General features: G+C 37.1%; 1 protein-coding gene across 2 annotated transcripts in view; it reads right to left on the bottom strand.

The window, feature by feature from the left end:
* The window catches only part of LOC107996610 (photoreceptor outer segment membrane glycoprotein 2-like), a 244,243-nt gene that overhangs the window by 27,005 nt on the left and 193,205 nt on the right, over nucleotides 1-24,033 (bottom strand). For both annotated transcript variants that reach the window (XM_062085683.1, XM_062085684.1), the window contains exon 2: nucleotides 15,675-15,797. In XM_062085683.1, the coding sequence (XP_061941667.1) occupies nucleotides 15,675-15,797 (123 nt within the window). The remainder of the gene's footprint in view (nucleotides 1-15,674; nucleotides 15,798-24,033) is intronic.

Here is a 24,033-nt window from a genome sequence, read left to right as displayed (position 1 = left end):
CGACGACGTATTCGATAAATCTGTCAACTTCGATTCGTTTTATTTCTACATTAAATTAACTATGCGCTATGGGACTGTGTTAATCTATTATACGTTTGTTGATCACCGGCCGATTCGCATATTAATTTAATAATTTTGCCAAACGAGATTAATTAATTTATGCGTTGATTAAAATTTAATCATCGATACGTAATATCGAGTTTCTTGCTCAACGCGCCAATTTACGCTTTGTATAAAAATTCATTCAAAATCAAATCTGGAAATAGGGAAATATGCAAAATTTATAGAAATTTCCAAATCTCACTCGTCATAAACTCGAAATCCCTCTTAAAACTCGACGTCGAAACGATTCATCTTTCCCAGACGCCGACGAAGTCGCGATAACCCTCGTTGGACGCGTCTCAGAAAGCAAAAATCCTCCTGAAGGATCCCCGTTCGTTTCGATCCCTTCGAGAAATCCTACTTCCATCCGTCGTAAAGAAAACGACGTATACAAGCACCACAATTAGAATTTCGACCATGATGCACGATTCATAATCGATATACCGTTCGAACAAGAAACGAATATTTATTGGAAGAAACGGATCGTGAGACAAGACACGTCCGAGAGCAACGTGAGCGTGTGAATCGACGAGTAGATTAACCCCGTTCATAGTCGGGCATTGCGACCAGCAAACGGCATCGTCGAGCATGGTGACACGAAGGGACAATGGCGCGCATCAGGAAACGTGTCACGAAAACGGGATCTCTGCGAGGGAGAGAGAGAGAGTTTAAAAAACAACGGCCGACCATTACGCTTCCACTGCGAAGCCCGGAGCGTTTCCACGTACGAGGAGTGGAATGCTCGGCTTCGCACCTGCCCTGTCCCCCACAGCCGCAGAAATAATAAAAATACGACAAGGGGGGACCGAGGAAGCGGATATATCCGCCTGGGGCGAGGGAACGTTGAACGGCAGGAGCCGCGTCTTTTTCGCGCTTATACCACTCGAGAAATCGATCCCTGATAGCGGAATCTTTTATCTCGTAGCAAAAGTAATTTGATGTAAATCGCAGATTTAAAAGTATTGCTTCAATTTGAAAATAAAATATTTAAAATGGCACGTGACGGTGAAATAATTAGTTCAGAAAAATAACTCGAAATAATTTCAAGATCTTTAGAAATCTTGGAAGAAGTTCCTTCGTCGCAGAGAAGGAGCAAAAAGGGCGACGACACCCTCCTCCTCGAGGGGGTTGGGGGTGTCCCCAGAGCGTCGTGGACCGAGCCAGCGGCCGGGTCGCGATGTTTTACGAGGTGGCGAACCGGTGCCAACTGTGTCTCGTTATATTAGACTTTACTGGCCGCTCCAGGCGGTGCATAAATTCGTTAACCAATAAAATTCTCATCGTGGGCCGCGATAATCGGCTCGGCCAGCCACGATAATCGACGTCTGTCGCGCGAACAATCGCGCGTGGCGCCGCCTCTTCTTGCTGGTTATTTGTCACCAGAAGAAACAGATTCTTAATGCACCACGTTACGTTTCGGGCACGGTTCTCAAGCAATAAAATTCTTCGTTTTTTTTTGCTTCTTGAATGTTTATATCTTTTAATCATCGATTTTAAAGGAAAGGAAAAATTGAAAGTATTCGAAAATAAAGTGATAAAATTGCGACGTAAACCTTGCAGATCCTTGCGTTTAACTTTTATTCGTAAAACTTCCCCTTCCATCGAGCAAAAACGAAGATATAATGTATCGATCCGAACTTAAACTTGGTTATCGCTTTTTTCACGAGTATCAAACGTTCGCCCAAATCACTGGTAGAAATTATCGAGTGGCAAGAAGGGTAATAAAATTAGAGATAGAGGAAATAATTCGCGGACAATTTCAATTCCATTTCTTCTTTTTATTTTATTAACGCAACGCGTATTCGGGAAGCTGGTCGACAACCACCTCGAGCAACGAGATAGCCTCGAGGAGGACAATTTTCCTTCCGTAAAGCTTCCCTTTCCGGCCAGGAAACGCTCTTAAGATCGTAAAAACCGAGTTACGTTGTACGCCCACGACGCGTAATCCTTGCCCGAGTAGCTGCAAATACACCGGCGTGGGGGATGATAATTAAAAACAGCCCCTGCGTTTCTTGCTCCTCTTTTAACTTTTCTCTCTTTCTCTTTCTTTCTTTTTTTTTAATGAATTATTCAGATACTCGTTTACCCGATTTTACACCTTTCTTGCACCGTGTCCCCCCGTGTTCTTTTATCGTTATTGGATTGTTGGCTTGTGAAACGTTGGCTGGGATTTTTTGCAATAAAAATTGCAGAGTGGAAACGAGTCGGTTTAAGGTTTTTTTTTTTTTTTTTAATAAGAATCGGTGAATCGAAGCTTATCGGTGATTTAAACACGCGTTTCATCCGCACACGCTTCGCGATAATTCGTTAAAAATTTCCAGACAGTTTATTTGCTCGTCGTTTTATTTATTTATTTATTTTTTCCCCCCTCCCTCGAAATGTAAGGATCCACTGCTCGTATTTTCGTTTGTTGAAAAGGTGTAGAGTGTATACTTATTTTGTGTGAAATATAAATTAATTGAACCAGTTTTCATCAAGTTCATCAAATCGTGGAATTTATTTAAAGGAACGTGTATATATAATCAAGTTTGAGTATCGGTAATTGGAATTTTTATTAAATCCAGAGAGAAAAAAAAAAGAACGAACGAACGTCAACAACTTCGAACGAACTCACGATCAGTGAGTGAATTTTCTGAAAACTTTTTCATTTTATCAACGAGAGGATAAATTATTGGTATTTAATTATTCATCGCATTTAATCTATAATTCGTATAAATTGATTAGTTTAAATAAAGGCATCTCTGATTGATCAATGAAATTCCACGTGAATTATTTCCCTAACTTTTGATCTTATTTAACTTTGATCGTTCAAATTGTTTCAACGTTTATTACACAATGTACAAAAACACAATATGATTTAAATTCATATTCTTCTTTATTAGCAAATTGAAATGAGATGGAATCGCAATAACAATAACAATTAATATACATACTTTAAAAGAAAACGTTATTCTCCTGTAATTACCAATCAAAGTGTGACTACCTTCTTTCTCTACGTCATCTCAAGGATATTGCAAAGAAAACCCATTCCTTTTCCTTGTCTCGATCTCCAACCTTTTTTTATCTATTCTTCAAATCATCCAATTACGATAACGAAAATTGCAACTTTCACGGTTAAAAAAGTGAAATAATGAACAGGATAGTTGAAGCTTTGAAAATTTAGATCTCGAGCCTCGTTACAAGACAAACACGAGGGTAGTCGATAAGTCTGAGCGTGATAAGAGGAGTGGGGGGAGCGTGGATCCGCTCGATTTATTCGACGGCGTCCGTGATATAAAGCTCGACTTTCCACCCAAGTAGTCGAACTCTGGGAACGTGGCTCCGTAAACGAGGACCCCGGTATTAAAATCCTTCTCGACACGCGCTCGAAACGTTCCGAGCGGGTGAAAGCTCGTTTGATCCTTTGAGGGAACAAATTTCTATGGAAAATTAGTCGTGGAAGGGAATTGTTGTTAATTCCGATCGAAGAATAACCTTTGTTTTGTTTGCAGCCTATTCTCATTCCAAATCTTTGATTAATTTTCCTATTATTATTATTATCATTATTAAGTTAACGAAACTTGTCCGTTTCCTTTCTTCTTTTCCACATTTTGGCGTAGAAAAAAAGGGAAGTAACTTCAATCCCTGCGTTTCGCACGCCTCCAGCTTAATTAAACTAGAATGGTAAGCTTCAAATTTGATTTTCTATAAAAAGTTCATCGTTTATCTTCCACTTTTTCACCCGATTCATCGGCGCAACAATATTCGTTGGTCGAGGAAGAAGTCGCGGGGCTTCTCTCGAGAAGATGGAGGAGAGTTCCCCGAACTTTCATTAACTTAGTAGAGACACGTCCATCTCTCTCCGTTACTTCTTCCAAAAGAATTCATCCCCCGTTTACAACGTGCAAAGGTTTTCGAACCTTGTGTAGTTTAACGCGAAATTTCTTCATTTTTCCACCCCTTCTCGCGCACCCTCTCCCATTTCTCCACGCAGGATCCACGCTTCCGCTTTCGTGAAACGAGAATAGTTACGTCAAGGCCCACCCCAAACGAATTCTCCTTATAGCATCCATATATATATATATATATGGTGAGAAGAGTTATCACGATTTTTCCCGCATCGAGGATCTTCTACTTGCCAGGATTAAACGAAGAGTTCACGCTCCCCCAAAGTCGCTATTACCCCCGACACGTGGAAAGTTTATAACCGAGAAAAGGGGAGAGGGTCGATCCCCGGATCGATTTTGGCCGGCTTCCCCGCCCCTCGTTCGTTCGAACGTCTGTCGTTTTACCACCCGAAAAAGAGGGGTGGGGGAGCGTAGGTTATGTATAACGTTTACCCACAACGTAGTTTGCCAACAACCCCCTCCTCTCCGAGAAAATGTAATTCCATCGCACAGTCGAACTTTTCGGGGTTTAATGTTTGCCGGATTTATCGGTCGAGCCACCCACCAGCCTCGATCACAAAAGGGATGGCTCTGTCTGTGTTTTTTTTTTTACTTCCTCCAACGTCTGTGTTTATGAAAGGGGGAGGAGAGCGTTAAACGGCGATGGCTGTGGACACTGTTGAGTCTCTCTCTCTCTTCATTGTGTTCGAGATTTTCTCCATCGATGACATTCAGTGATATTTCATTTTGCTTTTTTATCTTACGACGATTGATTGGGGTTCAAATTTATTTATTGAAAATATAATTCGCGACGTTCCTCGGGATAACAACGATCCTTGAAAATTGGCCGCTCGAAGTGGTCTTGAAAGAGAGGTGCTCCTCCTCGTTCAGAGTGCTCGACGACGAGGAGGGCCATAACTCGAGAAACCGCAAGAAACCGAAACCTCCCTTCGACCGGCCACGCGTTTTAAGCGTTCGATCAAGGAGAAAACAAGGCGCAGACAGGTCCGTGAGTTTCGAGCAGAGATTGGTTTGGCTCGAGAAAGGATAACAGGTGGGAGGGTTCGAGGAAAAGAAATTGATATCACGTTCGAAACGAAGGGAGCATGCTCTCTATCTCTATATATGTACGTACGCAGCAACGAGGTTTCATAAAGTGGGCAAATATTGACGTTCGTGGAAATTCTGTTTCGAAGGAGAACGTACTTCTGGTAGTAGTTTTTTTTTTTCCCTTTCGAAGCATCCTCGCTTTCCTCGGTTATTTGGTAAATTAAATCGACGCGGGATTCACAAATAAGAATTCGATTAGAGAAATTTTTTGCTGGGGAATTTTATTGTTGAAACGTATACTACGAGGATAGAAGAGTTGTCTTTAAAGTAGGGATGCGGCTTCGATTTATTCACTTTCGAAAGAGCTTAATTTATTCTTTTAAAACAGGGTAGGTAGCGATCGTGGAATATTGAAAAGTCTGATGCTTATCGGTATGAGCGTCAATTTCAATTTCTTGGTATATGATAGAGAGAGAGAGGAAAGAAAAGATGCATAATTCAAAGTAAATCTCGATTCGGCGATAATAGAACGGAGAAGCTAGACTTCGCTTTTGAAATCCGGAACTACCATTTCCTCCATTTCCGTCCGATACGATAAACCAATAGAGCCATCCTTTTTTTCTTTTATCAGGACAACAAGGATAATGCGATCGTGGTGGTCGTAACGCCGAGCCATTCATCCCCTCCACCCCTTTTCGCCCTTAGCATCCCGCCCAAACGAAACGTAATTTTTGCTTGTTGGAATTCTTTTCCTTTTCCTGTCCTTTAACGAAAAAAATCGTTACCTTTTCATTCGTCGGTCAAAGGATCCAACTTCGAGTTGAAAAGGAACGCCTCCTCATTAAGGTTTTAGTTAAGCAAATTTGTGTGCATGTGTATTTCTTTTTTTTTAATTTTCTTTATTCCCTTTTATGCAGTCTCAGGTTCTTCGCGGTGTTGTTCAATTCCTTATTTATAGAATCGAGAATGAATACCTGTCGATTCTTTTTCAGATCATTCTTGGGGGAGGTTGGCTCGTGGAGCGATCTCTGCTTTCCAGAAATTTATTCAAGTATTATATTTTATTGGTTTATCGGCAGTCGAGATGAGTTGTTTTTGATTTGCTACCAGTTTCTTTCATACATACATTTTATTGTATTTAATACACTGTGGTGATTTGCAGTTATGCTACACGATATATGTGTATTGAAAAGTGGTATTGTTTTGGAGGATACGTATTATGTATACACAAGAGAGAAAGAGAGAGATGACACGAATTTTAATTTTAATTTTTCTCTGCAATTTTTCCCCCTTAAGTTTCACGTTTGAAATTAGCTATGAGCAATCATGGATACATACAGATTTGCATATTTAATTGCGTTCTGCGGATGGGATTAAGAGATAAAGGAGACACAGATTGTGACTGCTCGAAGAGAGAGAGAGAGAGAGAGAGAGAATTCGATTTGCTAATATTGGAAAGGTTGGCAATTTAATATTTTGCCCTATGGAGAAAGAATTTCTCGTTGTAGCTGTACGTTTCTGGAATGAATTAATATTGGTTGATTCGTTTAATTAAATTAAACAATACGGTTTCATATACGGTTTGCCCGCGCGATATTCATTTTTCGTTGTCTCTTTGATATCCGCGCGATGTGAATCATTGATGTGTGTATTACCCCTGCCTATCCCATTTTCTTTCCAATATCATTTATTTATCATTGCTCGAATTCGATTATTCCATTCATTATTACAACCCGGCCGAAATTTTTAATCGAATTCATCGACTGATCAAAAAGCGACTGAGAGATAAAATTATAAATAAAACAACAGTTTATTCGTAAAATAATAAATGATTTAATGGAAGATCCGTATATTCGAGAATCTTTTAAAATAAACGAAAAATAACGAAATGTTTTTCACCAAGTTTGATGAAATGATAATCCCGTGAAAAAACATTTTTCGATTCGATATTAATTCATTACTTGTTCAAAAGAAAAAAAAAAAACAATCGCGACAACAGTTAGTTCTTTTTTGAAATTTGAAACAAAGAATCTGAAATTATCTTTCAGATAAATCGATATAACTCAGTTGTTCAAAGTTCCAAAGAACTGGAAGTTACGCCGACGAAAAAGTTATCCTTTTAGAGGAGCCGAGTAACAGTAAGGTACAAATTTATTTCCATGTTTTGGAAAGAAACGATTTATCATAAAACGTACCATCACCACGGACCAGACACCCTATTTGCATCCCCAGTCTACACACAACTCCTCCACCATAAAGAATCCCAACTATGTACAGATTTACGATAGACGTACGTGAACACATCCTTCTACACCTCTCCTCGATCTACGACAACACGTTAAACGCGATACAAAGAGTAACAAAAATCCTTTCGATCTTTCTTCTGACTTCTACACGCTAATAAATATCATTATTTATCACTTATTCGATGCCAAACGAAAACGTTCGATATAACTTGGCTGAGGATTAAATTTCTATCCCCTTTCGAAGCCGAACTTCGATAACAAGCCCCCACAACATTTCGTACTTTCCAACTTTTACGCTCATTTCGATTTCTGAATTCAATTCCCCAAATTAACACCCGCCTCTCCCTCTCCTTCTCACCCCTCCTTTCGTCGGAGGAGTATGAAAGGGTGGTGGAAAGGAGGGGGCGGGTTTATTAGCGAGATAGCAACAAAGAGGAAGGCAGGGACAAAAGGGGTCGTCGTTCGAACGTTCGAATTAGCACGTCCATCCGCGAGAATCCGAATCCATGGAAACGACTTGTATCGTCGTTCCAGGAAACATCGCGCTCGTCCCGATGGTCTCGAGTGGTTAATTAATGGTATCAGCGGAGCGATACGATCTCCAGAATACCGCCGTCTCCCCCACCCCTTTTCTTTCTCAACGTTTCTCAACATCTCTCCTCCCTCCCCCTTAACTAAGGATTTGAATAAACCGGAAAGAGGGAGGAAGATGACGAAGAAAACTCGATAACCAAACGTTGTTAAGGGATGGCGAAAGTTGGAGGTGTATTATTCGAGATGTCGTCGAAGGAAAATATCACTCTCTCTCTCTCTCTGTACGTTCCTTGAATTTATAATTTCTCAAACTGATCACCGTCGAGTTACTCTTTCTTTTTTTTCTCAAATATTTTTATTCTTTGCAAAATCATCGAATTTTATTTCCCCGGAGGAATTTCAAAGAGATCTGCGATATCCAAATCAATCCCATCCGTTTTTCGAGAGGGAAGAATAAAAGATTGAAAGAAAAATTCTTTCGTAATAAACCACCATCGATCGTCAATTAATCGAGTACGCCCCCTCCCCCCTTCGATTTCTCAACAATCTTTTCCCCAGCCTCTGAGAATCAGAGGATAGAGATACACGGTGGTTTTCATCGACTCTCATCGATTAACCCCTAGAACGGAAGAGAGGGGATGATCGAGAAGAAGGAGGGAGGGTTGGATCCTCGAGCTCATCCGTCTTGTTTATCCCTGATGGAAAGGTATGGATCGAGTATCGCGAAACTCTACTTCATTATTCCTGGTCATGGTCAAGCGAGCCTTCGGGCTACGATTTCTTCCCCCTCTTGGTAATTGGAGGACGAGGGAGGGTGGATTAAATTAACCGCCATCGCCTGACCGCTGCTCTTTTATTGAGCAGAGAATCAGGTGTTCACGACCTGGCTCCATTTTTCCCTTCTCGTTCTCATCGAGATCACAACCTTCTTAACTCGACGGGGATGAAGCTCGTTTAAATATCAGTTTGGTTTATTTATGGTCGTTATTCGAGCAACGCTGTGGCGGAAAATCATCGTAATTTATAGTCGTTACATCGTTGGATGGAGGGGGTTCAGTGGAGAAATTAGAGCCTCTTTGCTACCCTTTTACTTGTACATTTCTTCCACGAAACTAATTGAACCTTGAATCACGATCATTGATTTATTATACGCGAAAAAAAATTGGAATCTCTCTACTTTTTTACTTTTTTTTTTTTTGTTTTATGTTTAGTCAATGTATATAATAAAAAATTCATGGAAATGGATATACCACTCTTTGCCTTGGACTTTTTTGTAAATTTTTGTGTCCGAATCCTTGATTTCATAAATCATTTTAACGCAAAATAATACATCCTTTATAATTTACGTTCAGATGTTGAATCGCCAATTTTTCATCTCCGCAAAAAAGGAAAAAAAAAAAAGAAGAAGAAAAATCAATATTCTTTATCCTAGAACGGAGTTTCCAACCAACCATCATTATTCCAAATACGTATCTTGGAGGAGGATAAGGGAAGATTGGCGATGGAAGAGAGTTCCAACCCTCTAGAAATTTATTTCGCCGAGCATGGCGTTGATAAAGCGATAAAACTTAGCTTACAAATTCGATGAAGTCGGGAGGAGGGGTTGAAATTAATTTCAACCCTGTTCTTCCGACCGGCTATTGTATTTACACGGGTTTCCCGAAACCTCGTCAAGTTGGACCCCCTCTAAGGACGATTTCCAAGGAAATGCACGAATAGACGACACACAGAGACGATTGGAAATCGACGATCGTTTCTTTCCTTTCTAATTCGACAACGAGTGACGTGCTACCAGAAATATTATTAACCCTCTTCCCTGCTATCCTTATCCTTTGAATCAATTAATCAATCATCAATCAATGGAAGAGAATCCTTCACTCGATCCCTTCGAATAAAATATAATTCATTAGTCGGTGATGAATTATCGCAAATCTTACCATTGGACGTTGCTAAATTACTATTGATTCATTTACTAATTGAAACCTCTCGACGTATTCTTCTTGCCTCGTTTCACAGCAAGAAGTAATTTTAAGCAGGCAACAGTTTTATAAATTTCTCATATTTACTTGAAATTACTTACAATTCCAAGAAACGTAAGATTCAAAATCGATAAAATCAATCCAATGAATAAAAAAATATAGGGATCGAGTGATTTAACCAAGATTAACCTTTCAACCATATCGAGAAATATTTTGGTAACGAATGGAACAAGGTACTTAGAGATGCCTCGTTCGAGCTACTTCCTTTATTCCGCACAATGACACGAAAGGGAGAAAGAGATAGAAAAAACGAGATACAGGCGGAAGTTAAGCGGGTCACGTTACAGGATCCACTCCTTTGTGGTGGAAACTGTTTTCTTTTAAGCAACGGGCGCAAAAGGAAATTTCAACCCCGCCATTCTCCCTCGAAACGCGATGCGCTTCCATTTTTCACTCCTCTTCAACCGATTCAACATCTGCTATTCAACTATTCAACGAATAAACAAACAAACAAGCAAACAAAAAAAGACAACAACGTTTCAATTTACACTCTGTTAAACTAAGAAACTATCTCGTTGATACGTTTTACATACGTATACATATTCCAGAAACGTCCAGTTTCGGTGTTTCAAGAGAATCGTCGTGAGAGGATCGTAAAAGGCGAGGCAGCAAGCATCCGAAAACCATACGGAAATCCGGCCGACGCGCTATCTCGTCAGGTGGAAGAGAATCGAATTACCCAGCGAGGAGCGTCCACGAAATGGTGGACGTGGAGTTGTTTGCCACGGAGAAGGGAAGGAAAAAGGGGAGGAAGGGGCGAGAAAGCGGTCGGGAATGGTCAATGCGAGGGGAGACGACGTCGTGCAACCCTCTCTCGCATGAGAAATAACGCGAATTTAAACGGATCGCACGACGGTCATCCTTTCCTTTACGAGCGAAAGAATAAAACGGAGACGGGGGAGGGGTGGATGGTTTCTTTCGATGCCAATCGAAATTGGTGAGAATATTTCTGTACTCCAGAGGAATTATCCAGGATACTAAGAGATATTTTAATATTTTCAATATTAAATTAAATTGCGATATTGAGTTACTATTATTCAGAAGAATGTTCTTTATATTCCTTGATAATCCAAGATTTCGTTCTCGCGTTATTAGGGAAATTCCGTCCAGAGTAGAACAGGCTCGTGTCTAGCCGGGAAATGTAATTTCGCCGAATCTATCGTTATCAGAACAAGAATTTACATAACGCTACCCTCCTGCCCATAAAACCGAAAGGAAGAAGGGAACTAAACGACAGTAGAACGACCTGTTCGTTCGAAATCGCCCACTTTCCAATTTCCCAATTTCGTGGCTCGAAGAACTGTCCGCTGTCGAAAGAAATCGACCTGCAATTATGAAATACTTAAAAAAAAAAAAAGAAAAAGAAAAAACCCACTCGTGGAGCAGAAAATGGAATAAAGAGGCCAGAGTGAATTAAATAAAATAAAACAATCGCAAGAATCGAAAGAATAGAATATAAGAAGAAAAAGAGTAAGTAGAACGGCCGAAGGAAATTCTAGTTTCGATTTTGCAAGAGTTTTCAATCGGTTATTCGGTTTAAGCTCGGGATCTTATCGAGTTCGAGTTGTACAGAAAAGAAAAAAAGAAGGGAGAAAATTAGAGAAAAATGTCGACGAAACGCGTCTACGTGCGGTTGGTGTGCACGTGTACGGGGAAGAAGAAGCAAGGGTCGCAAGAGGGATGCAAGCTGAAATTTTAACGAACCTCGACCCGCTCTTCCAACTCTCTTCCAGAGAATTTCTACCGCGATTTTTCCTCCCCCCAATCCCCTCCCTCCCTCTCTTTCTCTCGACGACCGTGGTCACCGAAACTGGACGTGCCTCGAATCCGTGCCCCCCTCCCCCCTAACCCTCCAACTCATTTACGAGTGGTAAGAATTTAATGGAGTATTAACGCTGGAGAGAGGAACTGAGAAGGGTTCCTGGCCGTTGCCAAGTTTTCTGAAACGGGACGACGGGATCTCCTCGGAGGAGGACTTGGCACTTGACAGGGCGGAGGAGGGACGTTATATTTTTCTAACGAGAAGGAAAAAAAAGAAACAATAATACAACGATTAATTTAATAAAGAGATGGAGCAAATCCACGGACAATTCTTTTCTCGAGATCGGAATTTCTCCTTCGAGTATCGGCGATAGGAAAGGGGAGAAGAAGAGGAGGTGTGAAATGACAAGGGAAGGATGAATGTAACGAATTTTTGGTCAAAACGAGAGGTTTCCAAGCTCGAAGAAAATTAAGAGAGCAAGAGAAGGAATCTCGGTTTATCGGGCTATTTAACTGGAACAAAGAGATAAAGGGAGTAACAGGAGGAGGGGGATGACGAGAGGGAAAGTTTTCTGACAAACTCGAATCGGGATTAACGATCCATCCATCGTCGATCGTCTCTATCTCTGCCCTGACCTCCCCAATTTAATCCCAACAAGCCGTAACCTGTTTTCTTCTTACGACGAGAGAAAAACTACTCGTGGAAAAAGAAGATTCGTAAAAATCCGACCAATTATCGAGGCGAATTCCCGAGTCGATCGAGAAGAAAGGAAGAGCCTCCTAGGAGAGGATCTTTGAAGCTTCCTCTCCCCCCATTAAATAAATAAATTCAACGAATTGTTTTAAAACAGAAAAAGAGGAGCTGGAGCACGGACCCAATTCTTCGTTCGAGAGTTCGAGAGCCTCTCAAGATCTCTTCTTCTCGCACGATTCTACGAATTGCAGAGAAAGCTGATCTGAAGAAGTTGAAGAAACTTTCTTCGAGCTTCTTTCGAATCGTTTTTCTACGGTTGTGGTTGCGTATCACACATTACGGGGAGCGAAAGAAAGGAAGTGTTTGCTCGAGTTACGAGAAGGACGGCACGGGTCGGTGGCTTTCGCCTGCCTGCATCGGTATCTCGCGGGAGAAGAGTTCAACGCTCTTCTTCGCAACGCTCATGGGACGCCGCGTGCAGTGAAATTACTGAGAAGAGGAGGATATCCTCGTTGTCCTTAAATAACGACGATATCGCAGTATTTTTATAATCTATCGACGCGTGTAATCTCTCGATTTCTATCACGATTAAAATCGATAAAAGGAATATTCGTACTCTCTTATTTCCGGTTCTCATTCGGGCAGAAGAGAGAATGCATTGGTATTCGTTGGCGAATGTTTGAATCTCTCTCCCCTTTAATTAATTTAAAAAATTATTTAGAATCATTCCTGTCTTCGAGATTTTTTTTTTTTCGTTTCGAGAAATCGACTCGAAGAAACTGTTCGAGAAACGTGTTGTAATTGATAACGGTTTAAAATTCACGACGGAATTCGAACGTATCGAGGGAGGAATCTTTACAAGGATAAAGGATCGAGGGAAACGCTTAAACGTTTTAAAAAACGAAATCAATTTGCCGCTTCTTTCAAACCGTGCGCAATCACGTTCTTTCATTAATGTCTCGGGGCGAATTTAAATAAGTAATCGGGCTAAGCAATTAACCGGACGAATCTGTGGGCGTTTGCATGATTTATAACCACGTCATCGGCTTGTTAACCGACCGATATTTAATCAAGCAAATCTGTGTAACGCATACACAAGGATTTCCTTTAAGCGCGTTGAATATTGCACAAAGTGGGCGTGCAAACACGGTATCATCGCTATCCCTCCGATTGTTTATTCCGCAGTGGTTCAAAATGCGCAAACACCGTTTCTTCGATTTCGAATTATTATTAAAATTTAACTTTTACGTTAAACTGTTCAAAACTAAGATACGAAACACGCAAGCGAAAATCATCGGATTGGGAATTTTTATTCAATTAACAAAAAGAACTCACTATACACTCATTTCGATGCACACGATCGAAAGTTCCATTCAGAAATACAGGATTGAATCATTATTATTCGTAATATTTAAAGCGATAAGACGTTCACTTATCACGAAAACTCGTATATTCAAAAAGTCACGCGATTTCGATAATAATAATTTTCCACCTCTCGATATTATCGCGAAGAATGGTATACTCGACCTCAGCATCGACAAAAAAAAAAAAAAAAGAATCGCAGATACAAAACGCTAGCAGGCGCACATTGTGGACGATATTAAAAATAATTGGGGAAAGGTAAATTCGAAAGGCATTTAAAATCGGAGAATATAAAGGGTACACATCCATCCCCCTATACAGGGATAATCAAGCAAGATGAAATGGCGAAATCGATCAGCTCGATGAAACGAGAATTAAATTTATCCCCATTCCCTCCATCGATATTACTTGGAACTTTTATGCCCCTTTTCCATTGGTTACGCGACCCATTAAAGCCGGCCAGTGTGCTTAAACTCTTTTTTTTTTTTTTTTTTTTTCGATCGAAATATTTTACCCGACCGGGATAAAAAGCGGTTGGAAAAATATATAAAACGACTCGATACTAGGGGGGAGGGGGAGGAACAACGAGAAGCGCGATCATCGAATCGATAGATAACAATATCTAGCATTTCGAGATTGCATATCGCGTTTACAGGGAATCAGGGTTGTATATCGGCTGATTGCCTCCGTTTCCCCATTTATGACGGCAATCTCGCTATTTTCTCGATACATCGGGCTTGAAATAGAGTGAGCGGTGCCCTGGCGGCGGCGTGGTTGTTGTTGTGATGGTGGGATAAGCCTGAAGGGGATGTGGGGGACGTTCAAGTTTACGAGATGGTGATAAATTATAATTAGGATTTTGAACGGTGGTTTTACGCCTCTTTCCATTGATTCTTATAGATAATTATTGAAAAAGGGTTTTTCTATTTCGGTTCTTCTAAATTGAATCGCGTGAATAATTAATTAGAGGAGGTCCGTTTCGTTTTGGGAATATATATATATATATATATTTTTAAATGGGAAAATCTTTAAAAATGGAAATTGAAACGTAAATCAAGATTAAGGGCAACATTTTAATTGGAATGATGAAATATCATTTAAAATGGAGATTAAAAATTGGATTAATTAAAAGTGGGGAAATATGTTACGGATTAAAAATAAGTATTATTCTTTCCTTATTAAAAAATTAAGCTGTTAAAAAACGATACCACCGGATGGGTAACGGTGCCAGAAATTTATTCTCCCGGAAATAATTCAACAAATATATATATATATATGTCGATTCTGTTGAAACAAACGAGTCAATTTTTACATATTACATATACATATATCTACGTGCGTAACGTAAAATGTACTTTTCCTCTTACAACCCTTGGAGGTGTTAGCATAACGTTACTTCACATTACTTTCAAGTTCTGCCCCCTCAAGTAAAATTCCCGCTCTTTTTCCATTTCATTTAAAGCACGAGTAATTTCCAAGTCAAGGCAATCCGACGAACACATTCTTTCCCTCCCTCCCCCGTCAACGAAATTCCTCCATTATCTTTTATTTTCCTTCCTCCGCCTATCCTACGCCACCGCGTAACGATATTTCAAAAAGTTGCAATGTCGAGCGAAAAACAAAAGAAAAAAGACAACCTACTTCTCTCTTTCGAGAAAAAATCCTCCCACATTAAATCTCCCTGTCCTAATGGCGTGGACGAAAGAAACGAAAAAGGGAGGAGAAGAAGAAGAAGAAGAAGAAGGAGAAGAAAAAAAATATACACCTAAGTCCTAATTACTTTCCGCTTTTTCCAACGTTCGCTCTTCATCCAGATGAAACGCGTTGATTCTCGTTAAAGTAACCCAATAAACCCCTCTCTTTTTGCTCGGAGAAGCGGCGGCCGCGGGATAAAATTTCTCTCGAGCCCGGCCGGCTTAACGCGTTACGAAATATTCGACGCATGTTCCGTAATTCTCGCAGCCCGCCGGCGAAATAAGGGCGAAAAGTTGCAGTTAAGCGCTAATTGCTTTATCCTTACCTTCGTGCCCTACGTTGGATCGAGCGTCGCCGACCGGAAACTACGGTCAACCGCCTCCGGAACCAGCAACACCCTCGATCGATTGCTTCCTCGACGATACGTCCCCATAAGATACTGTCCTTCCTGAAATAAGTCGGATTCTTCGGTAAATACTCGACGAGAGAGTTGTTCTTCCTGGTATTTTGGAGGAAGGAGGTTAAGAAAAAAAATACGAATCGTGGATTTTTGATCGATTGTCGAAAACGAAAGTCGCCCCTCTTTTTTCTTTTGGAAAGATTTTGTATTCGAAGAAGAAAGATATATTTTAGTGCGGATTAATCGCGGGAAATTAAGTTATGAAATGCTTTATGGCGATATGTATGTTAATTGACAATTTGTTCGGGATTAATCGAATTCTCGATGGGAAAGATTTGTGTATCGTGTGTATTTTGGAAATTTCAAAGAAATCTATTTTGCTAACGTGGAAAGATATGGCCTGATACGATTAATCGGGCGCGTGAACGCATCGTTGAATGGAAATTTCGAAAATGCTTTGCATGCTGATAATTTTTGGATGATAAAACACCCTTTTTTCGATAATCCATACTTTTAATGCGAAATTCGATGATTTATTCGCGATGTCAGTCCGTTTACACCACGCTGACTTAAAAAGTATAATAAATGGAAACAATAAAAGTTGCGAAACGTAAAATGCAAAATGGAAATTAATGGATATTGAAAGAAAGGATGAAATATAATAAAAATTGAAATATCGAAAAGTCATATGTGAAAATATATAAAGAACACGCTGCTGTAATACACATTTTTATGAATGTTTAATGGTATTCGTATAGTTGTACACTATCAATCAAAATCCTCGTAAATCTTCAAATTAATTTCGTAAAATCAAATAATATACGATTCAAATTGTTTCTAATACCATTTATTTTTTTATAATTAAATTATGCCTAAATCGAAATTGAATTCTCAAAACAGAAATTTGGAACAAAAATTCTTGTTCGATTAAAATATCTCATCTCAAGGTTTAATAAATATGTTAAATGAATTTAAAAAAATTTGCAAATTTTTCGATATTTCATAACACTATATACTCTATACGTACGATAAAGGAAAAATTATATCCGGATATTCGTTACACGGCTATCTTTTCATATATACCTTCGAAACTCGATCTTTTTACGTTCGAACGAAGAGTGCGTACGTATTATCATTATCACCGAGCTCATTTCATTCGCGTTATTCGTTCAGAATTGCGCTATGCTAGACATGTACCTCTATATCGAATATCGTGTCACGTGTTTCACGCGAGTTCTTAAGAAGATTGATCGTTGCCTATGTGAGCGTATACTTGTATAACGTACGTGTATAACGCTTTCGTTTCTCGCTCGAGAAGGTAAATGGTGTTCCTGTATATACGTGCACACGTTTTCAATGGAGCATTGTTTGCCCAGACATTGTATTTTGAGCACGTTGACTTGATTCTGGATGTAGTAATTGAAATGCTACCTGATGGAATACTACATCTTTAATTCAATGCCATCTCGCAAGTTTTAACGATATTTTATATCCTTTACACGAGATTAACAAGGAATCAAAGCTAAATTTCTAATAATAATTTTATTAAAAATAGTGAATGCGATAATGAAAATAATTAACGATATAATTAACGTTAAATGTTTGTTTGTATAAATAGACACAATTAATTATGGAGAAATATCATTAAATACAAAATTGTTGAACAAAAATTCGATCCTTATATTTATATTCTCCAATGACAAATTATTTCTTCCTATATATATTTAATTACTCTTCAATTTATTCTCAACCTAAGAGCCATCCGCATCCACAAAACGCTTCCTTCTCTCGAAATTCCACTCTATTCTCGAACCCAACTACAGCAAACTATTACTCAAACTATTCCTCCCTATATCCAACCTGTCCAAGCTCATACATGTCTCTTCGTTCGAACGTATTTGAGAACGCATCCGCCCCGCCTCGAATAACGTCACCCACGTGTGTTTGTATGTATAACATCAATATTAGCACGCGCATATTCGCACGATTCGCATTTGTTTGAACCGCCGCGACTTGCACGCGTTTCTCCGTTCTCTTCTAGCATTGTCTTTGCGCCCATGCTTTTCATCATATTTCAATGAACGTGTATACGTGTACATACATAAAGTGTGTCTTGCAATTTTCAGTTTGCTTAATAATTTTGTGGTTTCTGAAATTAAATATTACAATTACTATATTAAAAATCATTTCGTCTTTCTTAATATAGTATAAAAATTTTATATGAAAAGTAAGGTTATGTAGATTTTACGAATAGGTTATAATTCTAAGGAACAGGTTATGTGAAATAAATTTCGTATAATAGCTATTATTTATATCTTGATTTTTAATAATTACAAAGATTAATCTGTATTACAATTCTCAATTCAAAATTTAAACACTTTCACACAACTCATCCCAATCCATGGATGAAGAAAAACATTTTGGATGAAATTGATAAGAATAAAAATGATAATTTTCAGTTTTATTTGAAAATTGAACAGGAAATATGTATGAGTTTTGAAAATTTTAGGACACACCGCGTATGTGGGGCCTGGTGTGCATCTGTGACGTGATCGAACAAATACACGTAAGCGCAAACTCGTAGAGACACAAGCCAGCCAGCGAGAACGCTTTAACGAACCAGCAACGCCCGAAGCGATCGTGGGAGGCATCGTCCTTGTTTTCCGCGTAATGAATGCGAAATTGAATAACATCCGGCGTCGAACGTTTACCCTAGCCCCGCGAGCTTTCATCGACGCGATTCGAGCTAGCTCGCGAACGTCAGCCATCTCATTTCGTCGCGCGAGTTATATTCAGAAGATCATTTGGCCGAGAATGAAGAAGTTTCGATGTTAATGTATGCTCGAAATTTAGTCATCGCTATTATTATATATAGTATTAAGAATATCACATCATAATTTGAATAGTGTTATATTTTGAACAATGGAAATTACTTGGATGCGTGATTAGGTTAGATTAGACGTATGAAGAGTTATTACTCTAATAGCTTGTTATTATTGTAAAAAGTTTAGTTAAAAATGGAAATTATTAATAATTAATTCACTTACTTGTTAAATTACTCTCCATTTAATATCTGTTCCAATATATATTCACATTTCAAGCAATTGCGTCGAAGAGTCACTTTGATACACTTTAACACACGAAATAGATGGCATTGGACTAACATATACGTAACGTCTCGTGCAATACTTTTTCTGATTGGAAAGTCACATGACCACTTAACTATTTGCACGTATTATATACCATTCGTATTATTTTATTTTTATTTAATAATATTTGAAGTGATTTGTTCTCTTTATATATTTATAAATAGTTTTTATGAAATTTTGATATCGTAGAAATTCACAATTAAATTCATAATTAAATATTTCAATTTTCTACATGATTTTTAGTGGAAAAGAACTATATCGTATTAGCCAATCAGAAAACAGTTTAGAAAAATAATGCGTATGCAGCGAGCCATGTCAGTTATTGTTGAAAATCATGGAGGCTGGGTGTGTCTCGTCGAAATAGGTATGTAACGTTAAATAAAACTTCTTTTTACAATTTATTGATTTATAAGTTAGTTGATTGATAAGTTAGTTAAGTTATTAGTAGTTTAATTCAATGCGTTTATTCGATCATTTATTAAATATTATTATATTAAAATTAAGTAATTTTTAGAACTTTTTTTGCTTCACTTTTTATCGATCGTTCATATTCGATTGTTAAAAAATACTGTTAGCTTATAGCTTGAATTTAGTTGAATATTTTTTTAGTTGAATATTAGCTTGAATCAAAATATGAGCTTTATTGCTATATTTATTTTAATATAATCAATTTTTGTTTCGTATATTTATTTTAAGATTTTGATTTTTATTTTTATAGATTATTCTTCAATTGCTTGTGTAATATCGAAGCAATCGTAACAATTAACAATCATTTTTATACAATTTTTATACAAATATCTTGTAAGTAATATATAATATATAAATATAAATATTTTACGTTTTTTTATTAAAATATTTTTTTTATTATATTTTATTTGATTTATTATTTTTAAATTTCTTTTGTATTGAAAACATTGTTTATAATATAGCCTCTTTTTGGTTTGTATTCGTCGTATAGGTTTCGATTCGTCCTCTTGTCGAGTCAACTTGTTGTCGAGTCGTAAGGACAAATCCCCACTCCAATTTGTAATTCTATAGAGGAAATCGTGGCGCGGGACGTCATTGTATTGTCGATAGTCGTAGTGATTAGACGTATTTCGAATATCGCGTAATTTATTTTCTGCGTAGTTATTTATTTCTATTCATATACTTTTTTACAAAGTTTGAGTGTAGTTTATTGTTTTATTTTAGTATTTTATATCTTTTATACGTTTACATTGAAATTTTAATTTTATTTTCTACATATTATTAAATAATTAGTGAGATTGCGCAGGAAAAATTCCAAGATGGACGCCATTATTTTCTCATAAAGAAGTTTGATTTTCTACGATCAACGAACGTAATGTATACATTTTTATTTCTTTTTTATTGAACTTTTAATAATCATTTGGACGTATTTTATTAAGTAAATTAATATTAGATTTTTAAATAACTTCTATTTATTCATTTACATTAAAAAATATATTGAAATAATATTGTAGTTTTTAGAATCAATTCGTAACGATTTAATATCAATAATATTTTTGAAAAACATTATTTTTCTTTATTTTCTATTCTATTTCTTGTCGTTAATTTTTATTTAGTTTCAGATATTTGTGACCGCGTGCAATGCGGTTATTAGAGTCAGTGTTTGTTGCGTAAAAATATTTTTAATATTTTTTAGAGCATAATAGCTCTATTATTAAATTTAATTACTAATCATTTACGCGAAATTAGAATCAGTGTTTGTTCGTCAATTGCAATTTAAACAAATTATTTTTAGTCTTTTATTTTATTTTATTTTTTTTTTTACATATTTTAAATATTTATTATCGGTATATGTTAGAGTCAGTGTTTCTTTCAAAAATATAAGACCATTTTGTCTTTTAATAGGTAGATATCTTTCTTTCTTATATTTTGTTATATTTTCTTACAATTGATTTTATTACGTTTTTCAAAATATTATATATATTTTTCTACATTTTGTTTTACAGTTTTTACTTCTTCCTGGCGATATTTACAGTGACTTTCCATTCCAGTATTCTTCGCATCAAATGGTGAGTTGCATGCATTTTTATTCCTCCAATCAGTCAATTACATCATAAGATAAAAAATTCGCTTCGACATGGATAATTTATTTAATTGCGTTATCTAGAATTTGCATAATCATGAGTATTACTCGTGCCAGATCCATGTATTAGTAACATTTCTTTTTCTATGCTTTATTTATCATTCAGGTCTCTTTTTTGTTAGTAACATGATTAATTTGATAATCAGTTTGATTATATATTTGGCGTAGTTAATCTTTCATTACAAAATTTTTTTCACACTTTCAATAATTAGATAAATAACGTCAGAGAGCATTTTTGATTTATTTTTGAGGTTAATATTTTAGAACGTGTGACGTAAAGTTCCATAAAATATCGCGTTTATTTTGCACCTCGTTTGCGGTATCACGCCACGTCAGATACAGTGGTCGAACTTGTTGTTTAGCGTCGTTTAGTAGGAATGTTTCGAATCGATGCCGGGTATCGGCGGTAGAATATTGTCCATCACTTAGAACGCGTCGCGATCGACCAAATGTTTCGTGTCCTCGGTTACTTTGGTCAAGAGGACTTCTATGTGCTATGAATACGACCGATTCAACTACCTGTGGTTTGTTGATGTCACACGGATGAAATATTCGCTGAAACACGAAACATTCGAACTACGTGGTTCATTTCGTGGAATTTCATTTGCGTACGTATAAATGAGAATGGTATAAATATTTTTAAACAAAATTGAGATAATAATGTTTTTGGTTTTTGGTCATTTCGCAAGAAAATATTCGAAATCAATATCTCCTTAAGCAATTTATTTAAAAATAGTTTAATACAAGCATACGTAAATTTTTCGTTAAAAATTTCTACCACTATTATTTCTGGTAATATGTATATATTTATATATTTTTACGTTGTATTGAGTTTTTGGGAATATTTATAAAAAAAAATTCTATTTATTCCGTTCAATTGATCGGAAAATTCATTTTTATCCATTTTGATCTATTTATTTTTTTGAATGGAGTAATTTCAATTTTATAGGCAAGAGATTTATCGTTTAATAAATTCTTTTTACTGTAATGAATTTTTATCGGGTTTATATCGAATTTATAAAAATTGCATTTATTTGTTTATTCATCTTAATCTATTTGTTCTTCAATAGTCATTTATGCAGATAAATTGTTCGGTCAATTTTTCGCAACGATTTTTTTTATCGTTTCGTATTAGATTTTTAATAAATTTCTGAAAAAATTCTATTTACCTACCATTAGATATTTTAATTTATCCCTTTTTTAATAGTAGGAATTTTACAAATTTTTTAACAATATTCGGTTAACTTTTTTTTAAATAAATTATCTACGAATACATCGTAGATAATCGTATTCAATCATTCAATCTTTAGTAGTCTTTTCGCTCATAAAAAAATTTCAGTTTTACATTTTAATAACCTAAATAATGTTTTTATAATGAAGTATTGTTTTCGATGCATTACTTATTTAATACGATTCCCTATCACGTACGAGTGATATTATTAAACTGAATTATTCATGCGATAAAATAATCCACTATATTTATCTTCCGTCATTAATAAATAATGACGGAATAATAAATGAATAAATCACCAAGATGAAATAATGCGACGGTGAAAATTACCGGTCATTTTTAAACATTGAAACTTCGAATTAATTCCTTGCCTCGTAACAATATCTTCGAGATATAATAGATTTCTAGGGTAATCGAAAGATAATTTTAAAAACTCGCTCATCGCAAATTTCATTTCACTCGAAAATTATCTTATCGACGATTTCGATTATTTTTAACGAACATATCAGATGAAAATAAAGATTATTCTTCGAAGGTATTATTAAAAATCCGTATATAAATATAATAGAAATAAAAAAGCTTTGTCGAAATTTATCATTTATTTTTTTATCGCTCGTAATAAAAAGAGCGTCGTTTTCAATTATTTCGAATGAAGTCCAAATGAAGATCGATTCGTTCTTTGCGCGATTAATGCCCCATTAATTGTGAAATTCCTTTTCATCCGCGAGAAGTTAAAACTCTTGCACACAGCCTGATAGCGATGGTACAACGTACGCAGCCGTGCGGAGACAAAGTTGGTGCGGAGAGATTCCAATTCACCCACCTTCTCTCTGTCATAGACAAACGTATTAACTCTTCTCCGGCTATACGGGTAACCCGTGTTATCGTTAGCCGCGAATGACAGATGCAAAAAAGGGATGAGACTGTGATTCTTTGTGTTAGAGATAGCGGGACACATTCGTACCTGCATTCTCTGTTCTTTTTTTTTAAATCTCGTCTACTAGAATTCGTGTGCGGTATTTCTACCGAAATAAGAGTTTTAACTCGTTCGTATATTTTTTCATAAAATGGATACATCGGAAGGGATGAATTTTCTTCGTCGATTTAATCTCTTGGAGGGAAAGAGTTTGATGTTTTCATCGTCTCGCTCGCGCTAGATCGGTTTCCGTTGGAAAAGGAAAATGAGTCGAAAATCGCGCGTTTATTATTACTCTCGAGTGTAGAATGGTTATTAAATGGATTTTTTCATTTTGATTCCAACTTTAGGCAAAAGTAGAAATTTATCACGCGTGTACGCAAAATCCATTTTATCGAGATCGTAAAAATCGACGTAACTTTTCAATATATTCTCGTATTCTTATCGCTTTATTAAATGGGAATAAATTCAAATAAATTCTTCGACGTCAAAAAGTGTAGTACCTCTAGATTTCAATTCTCCAAAAATTTCCATCGATAATCGTTCGTGAACTCCGGATAGGGGGAGGGGGAGGGGAGAGGAGGGAACAGGCGTTCCTCATAGAGTACCATAAGCGGGAAAGAATTATCGGGAATGCGCAATTCAAGATGGCATCCAGCCAGATAATCCGTGGAAGCGAGTCAACGAGAAAAATATAAAAGCGGCCCTTTCACGAAACAGCGCGATACGAAATATCGGGGAAAGGGGGAGGGGGGGAAGAAAGAAATGGGAAAGAATGCCGTGGATTGCAATCGATACCGAAACGAGGGAGGAGGGGGAGAGTGGATAAACGATACCGGCCACGGGGGTGGAAACGAAATACAGACTTAAAGAATTGT

Source organism: Apis cerana, linkage group LG15 (assembly GCF_029169275.1).
Source record: "Apis cerana isolate GH-2021 linkage group LG15, AcerK_1.0, whole genome shotgun sequence".
NCBI lineage: Eukaryota > Metazoa > Arthropoda > Insecta > Hymenoptera > Apidae > Apis > Apis cerana.
Note: the sequence above shows the minus strand (reverse complement) of the source record. Positions and strands in the feature narration are given on the sequence as shown.